Here is a 14,013-nt window from a genome sequence, read left to right on the forward strand (position 1 = left end):
TGCAACACTCTTCCAGTGAAAATAGAGCTCGCGAGGGCCGCGCGCAGCCCTCCTGAGCTCCATTTTTGCTGGCAGAGGCACCACGGGCTAGTCCTTTGCTGTTTCCCAGGGCAGCAGATCTATAAATTCTGAAGGCAAGGCATTCTACTGGTTAATTGTTCTCACGGTTAGGAACTTTCTCGTAGTTTTAGGTTGCTTCTCTCTTTGATTTGTTTCTATCCATTTATCTCGTTCTGCCTTCAGGTGCTTTGTAAAATAGTTTGACCCCCTCTTCTTTGTGGCAGCTCCTCATATATTGGAAGACTGCTATCATGTCTCCCCTAGTCCTTCTTTTCATTAAACTAGACATACCCAGTTCCTGCAATCGTTCTTCGTATGTTTTAGCCTCAAGCCCCCAAATCCAGGAAGATTGGCTTGGTTTAAAGAACTGTCGAGAGGAGCGATGCGAATTTTCCACTTGTCTAGAACTACATTTCCCCCTGTAAATCTGAAGCATGTGTCAGCCCTGGGATTTAATGTATGGAATTTTCTGGGAACGAGGATCACTGTTTCTAAAATATTGCAGAACAGGAGCAGAGATTTTTGTAGTAACAAATAAGTGTGATTTGCATCTTCTCCAATAAACTATGGATCAATTAAAAAAAAAAAATCAAAGTCAGTAGGAAAACCCCACCTTACACATTGCTAAATGAGGGCCAATAGATGGGGATGGGGAAGAAATGGAGGTAGTGACAGATTTTATTTTCCTGGGTTCCAAGATCACCGCAAATGGGGACTGCAGCCAAGAAATTAAAAGACGCTTGCTCCTGGGGAGGAAAGCTATGGCAAATCTAGACAGCTTACTAAAAAGCAGAGACATCACCCTGCCAACAAAAGTGCGTATAGTCAAGGCTACGGTTTTCCCAGTTGCAATGTACGGCTGTGAAAGTTGGACCATAAGGAAGGCTGAGCGCCAAAGAATGGAGGCCTTTGAACTCTGGTGCAGGAGAAGACTCCTGCGAGTCCCTTGGACTACAAGGCGATCCAACCAGTCAGTCCTAGAGGAGATCAACCCTGACTGCTCTTGAGAAGGCCAGATCCTGAAGATGAGACTCAAATACTTTGGCCACCTAATGAGAAGGAAGGACTCCCTGGAGAAGAGCCTACTGCTGGGAACGATGGAGGGCAAAAGAAGAAGGGGATGGCAGAGAAGGAGGTGGCTGGATGGAGTCACTGAAGCAGTCGGTGTGAGCTTAAATGGACTCCAGGGGATGGTAGAGGACAGGAAGGCCTAGAGGAAAGTTGTCCATGGGGTTGCGATGGGTCGGACACAACTTTGCAACTAACAACAACAAATGAGGGCCAAAGTACAGATAGTCCTTGACTTATAACCATTTGCTTAGCATCTGTTCGAGGTTACAGCGGCACTGGAAAAAGTGACTTATGACTAATCCTTGAATTTATGACCTTCGCACAATCCCCATGGTCACGGGATCAAAATTTGGGTAGTTGGGAGCCGCCATGTATTTATGAGTGTTGCAGGATCCCAGGATCATGCATGATCACCGTTCGTAACCTTCCTAAGCTGGCTTCCGACAAGCAACGTTAATGGGGGAAGCTGCATTCGGTTAATGACTGCAATGATTATTTAGCAACCACAAATGATTCGCTTAACAACCATGGCCAAAAGGGTCATAAAATCAGACGCAATTCACTGAACAACCACTTTGCTTAGCAATGGAAATTATGGTCCCAGTTGTTGGGACCATAAATCAAAGGAACATCTGTATCCATATGGTATCCTTGTTTCTAAAATTGTATACTCTAACCCCGTGATGGCAAACCTATGGCACGTGTGCCACAGGTGGCACGTGGAGCCATATCGGTGGGCACGCGAGTGTTGCCCTAGCTCAGCTGATTTTGGGGCCTTCTGGGCCTACCGGAAGTCAGGAAACAGGCTTTTTCTGGCCTCCGGGGTGTGTGTGTGTGGAGAAGGCCGTTTTCGCTCTCCTCAGGTTCCTAGAAAGGCTCTGGAGCCTTTCTGGAGAGCAAAGAATGGGCCTTCCAGTCCCACTGGAAGTTGGCAAACGGGCCGTTCCCGGCCTCCGGAAGGCCTCCCGGGGAATGGGGAAGGCTGTTTTCGCCCTCCCCAGGTTCCAAGAAAGCCTCTGGAGCCTGGGGATGGCGAAAAAACGGGCCTACTGGGCCCACCATACCATCACGTGTCAAAAGCGGGGGGAGCGCAGGGGTGTCACGCATACATGCACGGGGGGGGCGCACTGAATTATGTGTGTGGGTATGCGTGGGCACGACCACCCCCACTCCCCTCCACTTTTGGCACACGACGGCCAAAAGGTTAGCCATCACTGCTCTAACCCTTTTGTCATTGCAGTAAACTTTGAATCTTTGGGGATGTCACTAACTTGGATATGAGGCACTGCAAGAGCTTGGCAGTTGGTTACGAGACTATTGTTCTGTCTCACAGATCATTCTAGATTTTTGCTCTAAATTCTGTTTCCATCCTCTCTGAGAATTGTAAGGCAGGGCGGTTTTATTTTTCCACGTCTGTGAGATCTCAGCCAACGATCAACAAGGAAGAAATAAGTTCTCAACATGCCATTCGGGAGCTAAGTGCGATCTTCGGGATGAGGTAAAAGAGTATCTAGAAAGGTGTGGATATAAGGAGATTATTGTAAGTTAGAAAAACGCACTTTCTAAGATGGCACCTTTCTAAGATGGCACCTTTCTATCTGAACTGTACTACTTTGACTTCCACGATTTAATGCCTCTCTTATAAAAGACTAATAATTCTTCATAATAATAACCATCTCTTTTTTTTAATGAAAGTTTTTTATTTTTTTCAAACACACATACAAACAAACAAACAATGCATTTTTTTCTGAACAGAGTATTGGCCGAGTCACAGTTTGTACCGCTTTTCGTTTCTCAAACACCATTTTATATATTTCACTTCTCGCCATAGAATTCTTTCTCTCTTTTTATTTTATTTTCCTTCTATTTCTTCAAATATATAAACAATATTATCATTCGCCCTAATCTGTAATCTTAATCATTTTTTCTTTTTCCACTCCTCTCTTTACTTTTTTCAAATTGAAACCCTTTAAATTGAAATCAATCATTTTTCTAAAATCTAAAGCTAACTCTAAATTATCTTATTCAAATATTCTCCCATTACTCCCTTTTCACAATACAATATAATTTCAGATATTTTCCCTATATTCCATCATTCCAATCATATTTAGTATTCAGCAGTTTTACAATTATCCCTTTTTTCCATTTCTTTTTTTATCAGTTTCCACATATTTTCCCTAGATTCCATTATTCCAATTATGAATCTTAATTTTCATACACTTACATATATAATTCATTTCCTTCCCTCTCTTCCATTTCTATTTTTCCAATTTAACCATAATATAATTTCAAATATTTTCCCTAAATTCCATTATTCCAATTATAAATATTTAATATTCACACAATTATACATATATAGCCCATTTCCTTCCCTCGTCTCCATTTCTTTTTCGATCAGATTAACCAAATAATACAATACTACAATTTACTTAAGTATATAAACCCAATTTTCCATTCCTTTTTTTTTTTAATTATTCCATCTCTTGAGGGACATAGAAAATCTGCAGAATCAAGAAGCAGATAGGGCTGGTATCTTTCTCTCTGGCTTGCTAATTTTCTTAGTAGATGGATTTATATACCGTATTTTTTGGAGTATAAAACGCACCTTTCCCCCCCCTAAAAGGGGGTGGAAATTTAGGTGCGTCTTATACACTGAATGTAGCCCTGCCTCGCAGCAGTTACCTCCTTGCAAACAAACAGCAAGAAAAAACTGCTCCTTTCAGCTTCAGCACAGCCTAATTAACACAAGTTGATTTGGATCGGCCTCCCGACTCTCAGCTGTTTTGCTCTCAGCTGTTTTGCGGGGGGGGGGCTCTGCTGCTTGCTGCAAGGAGGTAAATTGCTGGAGCAGATTTTTTTTTTCCTTGTGCTAATCAAGCTATGCTGAAAACAAAAATGAAAGTAAAGCAGGCTATTTGCTGTTTGCTGCAACAAGGCAAAATTGCTCAGAGGCAGAGGGAAATTTCTTTTTCTTCTTTTCCTCACCAAAAAAGGTAGGTGCGTCTTATACTCCGAAAAATACAGTAATCTTTTCTACAGTCCCAACTACACGAATTTTCTCTATATTTTAAAGCGTGACAACAAAATTACGGATTGCTGCATCTCCAGTTCAGAGTTGGATGAAAAGGGATTCTGCGTCAGAGGCCGGAATTTAAAGAGGAGCCTTGTTTGAAAACTGGTGCTCCAGACTGTGGAAAAAGCATAACTGACCTGATATGAAAATTAGTGGGTTTTAATGTTACCTGCCAGGATTGGCACCTTAAGTGGCATCTGCCAAGAAATCCTGTTTAAATGGGGCAGAGGATCTTCCCCTGAATGTGACTGCTGTGCTCCTCGTCAGACATTGGATCATATATAGTGGCTAGCTGCTATGTGAGAATTGATATAGGAGGAAATGCAAATTTTCTCCAGCTATCAAATACTATGCTTAATTAGATAAATGTCCTAGATATTAAATGTCTATGGAGATTTTCTGTCATCCAGGTCATGGTTGTCCCAAAGGTGCTTTTTCAAAAGGCAACTGGACTTCGTTTTTCCTTGAAGATGTTTCGCTTCTCATCCAAGAAGCTTCTTCAGTTCTTGGATGAAGAAACTTCTTTAAAATTGAAGATGCTTCTTGGATGAGAAGTGTAACGTCTTTAAGGAAAAACAAAGTCCAGTTTCCCTTTGAAAAAAGTACTTTTGGGTCTAGATATTAATATACAGAACACTTATTTCTTTCTTATGAACCAACATATTTTAAAATGTAATTGTTGTGGTCCGCCAGCAGCCTGCGGAGCTGGCAGCGGAGTCGGACAGTGAGGAGGCTGGGGAGGACAATGGGCCAGTCCTGGAGTCAGGGGAAGGCCCAGACAAGGGCTCTGCGTCGGAGGCAGAGAGAAGGGACCAGGGCCATCTGGGAGTGATGCACGGACTCCGGAGTCTCCAGAGGCGGATAGCAGAGAGGTAGAGGAACAGGAGGAGTCTGTTCCTAGAGCATGCATACGCAGAGCTGCCAGAAGGCAAGAGCAGCTAAAGCAAAAAGGACGACTCGGGAGTAAGGCCAGGAGATGATTGGCCCCTCCCATAAATCTTAAAAGAGCAGCAAAGGCTCTTGGGCTCTTTGTAGGAAAGCAACATTGCTACATTTATTTCTTGTCAGCATCTCTTGTTTCTGAACTTCGTGGGACTTTGCCAAGAAAAGCCTTTGGCAGGGTGCCAAAGAAGACAGATGTTTGTGATAAGGCCAAAGGACTTTTTCTGAAGGACTTGTTTTGGAATTAATTTGGACTAAGCTGAGAATGAAGTAATTCTCAGCTGTTCTAATAAAATATGTTTGTTTAAGGACTGATTGTGTCTGGTAATAACTACTTGGGCCTAGGTCACAACAATAATGTTTAACTTAATATATTCTTGAATCTCTTACACCTTACACAGTTAACCACACATCTCCATCTTATGTGTAAGTTATTATGATGTGTTCTTTCCATACTGCTGCTATCCATGTATTATATATCATATGCCAAATAAATAAATACTATTAATCTGATTTTTTTCCTATAGGAAACATGTTCTGTATTCACCTCTCTGTTTCTCTCTCCTCCATGCAGCGTCTCTGGAAGACCAATTTGTCTCCAAAGTGTTGGAGGAGACATCAGCTCCTGCAGAAGATGAATTACAGACTGACCCTGCAATCGTGCAGGCCAGTGACCCGTTTATATCAAAAGCCCACCTTGGAATTGAGCAGGGTTCGTCCGTGTCTTCTTCTGCATTAGAGGCTACGGAGGAAAATACGGTTCCAGCGAGGCTCAATCCAGATCACACTTCGGGCCCGCTATCCCAAGAGGAGCAAAGGGACATTTTGAAGGAAAGCCGAGAGATTCCCATTCAAGAACCTTCAGAAGTCAAGCCAAGTGTTGAGAACATTGCTAGCAGCAAGAGCAAGCTCCCGAGGGCGAAACCAATCGCTCTTCAAAAGAAAATGGGGGGAGAGAACTCTGAGAGTGAAGTGGCCACGGAAAGCCCCCCTATTCCCAAAGCTACCTACCGCTTTGATCCGGAAGAATACAATGAGACCGTGAACCCATTTACGATGGGAGGCTCCAAATGTTCAAACTCGCCCCCTGCATCTCAACCAGGTGCTGATCTTCCCAATAGTGACCCCAAACATCCCAGCTCGGCAGGAGCTGGAGATTGCAAGACCCGGGCCATGAAACTAGAGTTCGATTTTGCCGAAGGAGCGGAAAACGCCGAGCCCAAGAAGCTTCCGGCAAGAAAAATGGGAAAGAGGCCTAGCAGTAAGTTGTCTCCTAAGAGACAAAGAGGACCGACCACCCGGCCTGTTGTAGGTCCCGAGGATGGAGAGAAGATGATAGCTCCTGAGGCATTGGTGGCGCCTCTATCCAAGGTTACCCACGCGCTGGACACCAGCCAGTGGGATGATCCCGCCTTTAACCCCTTTGTGGGCAGCTCCTCTTTGCAGGATTCTCCGACACTCACAAAACGTTCGTATCATTTGGACGTGGGTGACCCTTTCAAGCCGAGGAGCAAGACCTTGTCCAGCGTAGGAGCTGATTCTTGTCCTTCCGCGGAGAACAGCCTCAACGAGATCTTGGAATCGCAAGCCCGAGAGGCCACGGGGGATGATTTGAAGACAAGCTTGGCCCCACAGAGCTCCAGATCACGGCTGATAACGTGAGTGACGGGGGGGTCTCAGCAGGGGAGGAAAGAGGGATGTCTGAAGCTGATGAAGTTCTAAGGAGGATTCTATGTCCTCCAGGCTGCCAGGAACTCAACCGTTGCAACCTATGGGGCTTGCTCTGAGTTTAAGATTATTATTGTGCACATGGCCAAAGTCACATGTGGGGCAACAGCCTTGCCCACTTTGTGCCCTTGGGATCCATCCCCTGCTAGATACTGTATATGTGTATTCCCCAATCAACAGGTGTCAGCAGCCGGCAGTCAGTAGAAGCAGCCTGCAGTACTGTACTCTAACCACTGCGCCACTACACCTCTACTTTTTTTTTCCTCCAACGTAACTTCCTTTTTCTTCATTTTGCACACATTAATCATCTAAAACCCAGGTGGCAAACTTGCAATAACTGAATTTCACGTTGCCTTGGTCTCAGTGTATAAATCACACTCAAATCAAATTTGGTAGTATTCAAACCTGCACCAATTGAGACCTATCTATATGCAGGTTTGAAAAGATATGGTTCATCTTCATCCTGAGATGCTGACCTTTTTTTTAACTCTTCCTGTCTGGGAGAGAAAGCAGTAAAAACCTGGAAGAGTTTTATTACTTTTGTCACCCACACTTCATATATTTTATTTATCCAAATTATTTGCCCCCCCCATCTCATTTAATTTAATTTAATTTAATTTCCAATTTATATACCGCCCTTCTCCCTGAGGACTCAGGGCGGTGTACAGCCAAGATAAAAAACATAGAATACAAATATTAAAACATTTAAAAATATATATAAATTTTGGCCCGAAAGTTAAAAAATCACAGACTGATTAAAAGAATTTAAAAATTTCTTCTTAAGCCAACCCGGCTTGCTGGAAAAGAAGGGTTTTCAGGGAACGACGGAAGGCACTGAGGTCATGGATTCTCCTTATCTCTGGGGGCAACTGATTCCAGAGGGTGGGAGCCCCCACAGAGAAGGCCCTCCCCCTGGGGGCCACCAGCCTACATTGTTTGGCTGATGGCACCCTGAGGAGGCCCTCTCTGTGGGAGCGCACGGGTCGATGGGAGGTCGTCGGTAGCAGCAGGCGGTCTCGAAGATAGCTAGGCCCTATGCCCTATGCCATGGAGCGCTTTAAAGGTGATAACCAACACCTTGAAGCGCACCCGGAAGACCACCGGGAGCCAGTGCAGCTCATGGTTCAAGGCGACTCTGAGCAGTTTACACCAAGATAAAACACACAAACACCCAGTGGTGGGATACAACTGGTGTAACAACCAGTTCGCTGAGCGTGCGTGCAGTGCGTTTGAAAACAGCTCTAAAACTTACCTTCTATTGCAGCCGTGGTGAGTAAAACAGCTGATGTGCGGCAATCAGCTGGGTTTCAAGCAAAGGAAATATAGGTCAGTATAGTGCAGGGCCCAGCTGATCATTGGAGCGAACCAGTTTGCTCTCAGCTGATCGTCGGAGGTACTGGTTCGCCCAAACCAATCCGAACCGGCTGAATCCCACCCCTGCAAACACCCAACAGTTATAAATATAAAAACAGATTAAATTTGCAAAAATCAAAACAAACTAAAAAGGAAAGGTTCGAAGGGGACAGATGGAGGTGTCTTTTCTGTTGGTGCACCAGCTACTTCCAGCCACAACGTCTCCTTCAGGGCCCCATGCCAGCTTTTAAAAACTTTCCCGAAGATTAAAAGAGAGAGGGTGGATCTTACCTCTCGTGGTAAGATGTTCCAAAGAGCAGATGCTGAGGCAGAAAAGTCTGTTCCAGAATTTAATGTTCTCCTGGATCCCACCTGCCGAAATTCCTTGGCTGATGGGAATTGCAGTACACCCCCTGTGTCAGCATGAGTGGGGCGGGCCAATCCTGCTTTCTTGGTGTCTTGTCTTAAAGTCAACAGAAATGTTACTGTCCCCTGAGGTGTGGCCCATTCGTTGCCATCTCCCTTAATGCCCGCCAAGTCAGGAGGTGTTCTGTCTCCGTACCCCACACGCACCCCCACAGACGGCCCGGAGTTAATAAGCCACACGACAAAACTCTTTGAAGATAAAGCTGGCAGCAACCCAGTGGCTAGCTGCCAATTCAGACTTTACTCACACAAAACAAAGATTAGACTGCAAGCATTCCGATAAAACAGGCAGAGTGTCAACAATACAAGGATTAATCCAAATGCAGTCCGATAAAGCAGGCAAAGTCCAGTAACGCAGAGATCATGGAGTATTTCCAGTTTTTGCTTGTCACAAACTGAACCGGCCACCACACCCACATTTATACCCTGTGGGGTGTGGTCCAGTGACTCAGCTAATCTCTGGCACGCCTTCCCCTCTGCTGTGCACGCTTCTCCCTGCGCCTCTGTCGGGGGTCCAGCCAGCACTTATCTCCTTCGTCGCTGTCCACCTGTGGCTGCGGGGACGTGCTTGGCTCTGAGCCTATCGTTTCGCCTTCGGTGTCCTCCGGAGGCATTGCCAGAGAGGAGGGTCCTGGAGAGGGAGGCCGTGCCAGCTCCTCTCCCTCACTCTCAGAGTCTGCATCTGTCGATAGCCCAAACTCAGGCAACAGAGCCACAACAGGAGGACAATTTGTGTAGCTGCCTCCAAAGCTATTTCAAGTTCTAACAAAAGTATAACTTGCCAAGGATTTCCATCTCGGTCGTAGCTCATTAGTGTAGTCATGCATCGGTGGGAAAGCAGGATGAGCCGCAGCCTCATTGCGTGTGCAAAATACATGTGAAACAGAAAAAGCACTGTGACATTTTAGGGAGAAGTTCTTTTCACAAAGGATTTGCAGACTGAATCAGCCAACCTTCCTAAGATGGCCTCTTCTGCTCCATTGAGATTTTGTGGGCATAACATGAGGCTTAATGAGACAGGTCACCAAGCCAGATGATTAATGGTCATCTGGATTTTTGCAGCTCCACTTTATTAACCCTATCTGTTAAGGATATTGTTGTTATGTTACCAACCAGCAGAGTGTAGAGCACAGAGAAACGTTGCTGAGAGTAATGAATAAGAGATGTGCAAACTGGTTTATCAAAAGTTTACTTTATAGGGAAAAAGCAATCACATAGTCTTTAAATGATAGTCTTTAAATGAGGACCCAGTTGTGGGGGCAATAAGCTGACTTTGTATAAATATACAAAAGAATGAAGGCTATTGCTTAGCGCATTGTAAGCCGCCCTGAATCTCCGGAGAAGGGCGGCATATAAATCAAATAAAAAAAAAAATCAATCCAAGTCTTTGCCAGTTAAATCAGTCCAGTGATACAAAAATCTTCTTACCATACAAACAGTAGTTGGTTAGAATAACAAGTTCACTCTGGTAACAAACCACGATGGTAGCAGATCCATCCACCGATGATAGCACAATGGTAGCAACTCCACACACAATGGTAGCATATCATCAACTCAATACGTTACAGTACTTTTCTTAAATACATTTACAACCAGTGATTATCTAATTACAGCATGACTCAGCATTACAATGAATCAGCAGTAAAACTTCAAAGTCACATAATACATATTCATATTAAAGTCACAGAACACATATATTGCCTGGACAACTTGTTAGGCTCAAACCATATCCTAACACTATCTATGAAAGATACAAAGTCAATGTGTTCCCAGATTCTGGATTGATCTGGATAGAGATATGATGCCATCGACTTCTTGGTATTAAAAAGCTTTTGAACAGGAAATCAGCAAGGTACCCCATGGAAGATAAGCAGGTTGGAACTGTAATTCTTAAAGGTGCTAATAAATATTCGGCAGAAATCCAGAAGTGGGGGGAATGGTTAATAAGCAACAGGGAATTGTTGAGGTCCTTTGGAAAGGAGCAAATACTAGCCTGACACATTTGTAAGATGTGACATCACATTAACATCTGAAAGGTCATGAGAAGGTCTAAGGAGTTGCATCACTGATCCAGTAGGAAACCTGTAATGCTCCGAGCATGGCTAAACTACAGTTCCCAACGTCCCTACTTATTGATTATGCTGTCTGGAATTGATGGATAGTTCAGAAAACCTGGAAGGTTTCAGCTTGCTTTCACCTGACCCACATTGGCTGTTGCTTTCCAGGGATAAGAGTTTATGGATACAATTGGGTATCTGCTACATATAGACTACGGAAAGCCGTACGACTTGGCCCATCTCCTGCCTCTATAATTGAAACTCTATGCCCCCAGCTGCTAAGCCTGATTCTAAGATTTGGATCAATTATGCAGATTACACTACATTCAGTTTTGCATGCTTGCAATTTAGGGGTTGCTAATCAGCTTGTAAGGGACGCGGTGGCTCAGTGGCTAAGACGCTGAGCATGTCGATCGAAAGGTTGGCAGTTCAGCAGTTCGAATCCCTAGTGCCGCGTAACGGGGTGAGCTCCCGTTACTTGTCCCAGCTTAAATGCGAACCTAGCAGTTCGAAAGCACGTAAAAAATGCAAGTAGAAAAATAGGGACCACCTTTGGTGGGAAGGTAACAGCGTTCTGTGCGCCTTTGGCGTTGAGTCATGCCGGCCACATGACCACAGAGACGTCTTCGGATAGCGCTGGCTCTTCGGCTTTGAAACGGAAATGAGCAGAGATGAGCACTGTTCATCGACTAGCACATATGTGCAAGGGGAACCTTTACCTTTAAATAAGCTTGTGGGTCCAGGTACCATACCAAATCCTAAAATTTCCAGTCAGCTAGCCCTGGCAGGCTCCTTCGTCCCCATTTCTAGTTTCTGAGACCTTATCAACCTTTGATCCAAGAGTTTCACAAGCCATTAACAAGTGGCTTTGTGCGATTTACAATGAAAGCTGAGACTCTTCAGAGATTTTAATTCCATCTGATGTTCATGCAGAAACTGCGACATTTAGATACGGTTCTTATAATAAACCCTGACACTTCTTTTGAGGTCTCCTCTTACTCCTAAATATGTCAAGTTCTACAGCTTTTTCTAGCTTACTGGTCCTTTTCGGAGGATATCTTGCATTTATTCAGTAGGAAATATATATATATATGGATCTTTCATGTATATTTTCTCCTTCCCTTCCATTTTTCTCCTTCTGCTGTCTTTCTTGTCTGTTTATTTTCTGGTGCCTCAGGACTACAGAACAAGTGAAATTTCTCTGTTTTCTGTTGTAAGTACTCTTCTCTCCCCCTCCTTTTCTTTTCTTTTCATTTTATTCCTTTTCTGGAAGGTTTTGGGAGTTCTCTCTGTTTCTCCTTCTCTGGTTTTCTCTCTGTTGCATGTTGCTTTTTTTTTTTCCCCTCCTGCCTTTTTTTTAAAAAAAAAAAAAACGAGTGTGTTGTCCTTGGCCTCCATTTAAAAGGCACAATTTTATCTGGCAGCTTTGCTTCCCAGCGGAACAAGGAGGGAGAGATGATGACTCTGCTTGCTGTTGATGGCATTTGCGATCTTTGATAGCAGTAATAACATTTGATTTGATTTGATCTGATTTGATCCGCTGTGGATGGCATGCTTATTTGCAGTGGATGTCTGTGCCTGCAAAACGATCCCGGCTTGTGGTGTGTCCTTGCAAGTCTCCCAAATGAGGGTTCATCTCTGGTAACCCAATTTCAGATGGCTGTCAAGAAAATTATATGGATGCGTCCGTGAGATCAAGCTCAGTTGACAAAAAGAATTTGCAGTAGCTGTTTCAGAATGGGTGGTAAGAAGAATAGAATTAGAATTTTAGAATAGAATTAGTAATAGAATAAATTAGAATAGAATTAGTATTAGAATAAATTAGAATTAGAATAGAATTAGAATAGAATTAGAATTAGAATTAATTAGAATTAGGATAGAATTAGTATTAGAATAAATTAGAATTAGAATTAGAATTAATTAGAATTAGAATAAATTAGAATTAGAATAGAATTAGAATTAATTAGAATTAGAATAAAATTAGTATTAGAATAAATTAGAATAGAATTAGTATTAGGATAAATTAGTAATAGAATAAGAATTAGCATTAATTAGAATTAGGATAGAATTAGTATTAGAATAAATTAGAATTAGAATAAAATTAGTAATAGAATAGAATTAGAATAGAATTAGTATTAAGATAAATTAGTAATAGAATAGAATTAGAATTAGAATGAACTAGAATTAGAATAAAATTATTAGAATAAAAGTAAGAATAGAATAGAATAGAATAGAATAGAATAGAATAGAATAGAATAGAATAGAATAGAAAAGAAAAAGAGAGGAGGAGAGGAGAAGAGGAGAGGAGAGGAGAAGAGAAGAGAAGAAGAAGAGAAGAAAAGAAAACAGGAAATAGAATAGGAAATAGAATGGAATGGAATAGGACACAACAGAACAGAAAATATTTTTTTATTGGACACACAAGGAATTTGTCTCTGGTGCATAAGCTCTCAACGTACAAAAACACACAAAAAAGTGATGGGTCATAGATCATAAATCATAGTTACAATCTTCAACCATAAAGATACAAAACGACAAGTGATAAATCATAAGACACCAATAGGAGAAGATAGTAGGAAAGATGAGAAGGATAATAGCAATAAAGCCTACTACATGGGTAAAATAGCACTGAGACGGTGCTGTGGGAATTAGGTGTTCAGCAGAGGGATGGAACAGGGGGGAACAAACTATCTTTCCACCTAGTTGTTACCGCATGCAATGCACTATACGGTTGTCCTGAGGGTAGAAGTTGAGACAGTTTATGTCCAGATGTGAGGGGTCTGTAGCAGGGGTAGTGTTGACTTACCTTCACTACCGGTTCGCAAATGGGAGTGTGCGCGCTCTTGCGTGCCACCTCCACACATCCACAGAACCACAATAAAAAGGCTTTTCTAGAGTCACTGCTCTACCTGTTTCTGCTTTGGTTTCAGTAGTGGGGTTCAAATCCCGGCGCTACCAGTTCACTATCAGTAGCACGCAGGTGTGCGCATGGCGTTTCGGCGCATGCTCAGAGCGTTTTTGATGACGTCTGGGTGGGTGGGCGGAGCTTCCCACCGCCGCTACCAATTCACCCGAACCGGGAGGAACTAATAGAAACCCACCACTGTCTGGCTTGTCTCCCAAGAGAGGAATGAGGAAATTCAGCTTGGGGTTCTCGTGTTTGATTGAGAGCTGGCCAGAGCTGGTTAAAAAGACGGGCAGCTGTCTAAATGTTTTAAATAAATAAATCAAGCTGGTTGGCTTAATGTACTTGTGTTGTGCTTTTTTTTTTTTTAGAGCCAGGATTAAAAACTGCCTTTTGGG

At 43.1% G+C, this 14,013-nt stretch overlaps 1 protein-coding gene across 1 annotated transcript in view; it reads left to right on the forward strand.

Annotated features, from left to right (window-relative positions):
- The window catches only part of LOC139323282 (transforming acidic coiled-coil-containing protein 1-like), a 31,506-nt gene that overhangs the window by 2,385 nt on the left and 15,108 nt on the right, over positions 1 to 14,013 (forward strand). Inside the window, exon 2 of the mRNA XM_070952587.1 lies at positions 5,721 to 6,804. Coding sequence (XP_070808688.1) covers positions 5,721 to 6,804 — 1,084 coding nt within the window. The remainder of the gene's footprint in view (positions 1 to 5,720; positions 6,805 to 14,013) is intronic.

The sequence above is a fragment of the Pituophis catenifer genome, unplaced genomic scaffold, assembly GCF_029215685.1.
Source record: "Pituophis catenifer annectens isolate HBS135680 unplaced genomic scaffold, rPitCat1.0.hap2 SCAF_12, whole genome shotgun sequence".
Taxonomy (NCBI): Eukaryota; Metazoa; Chordata; class Lepidosauria; order Squamata; family Colubridae; genus Pituophis; species Pituophis catenifer.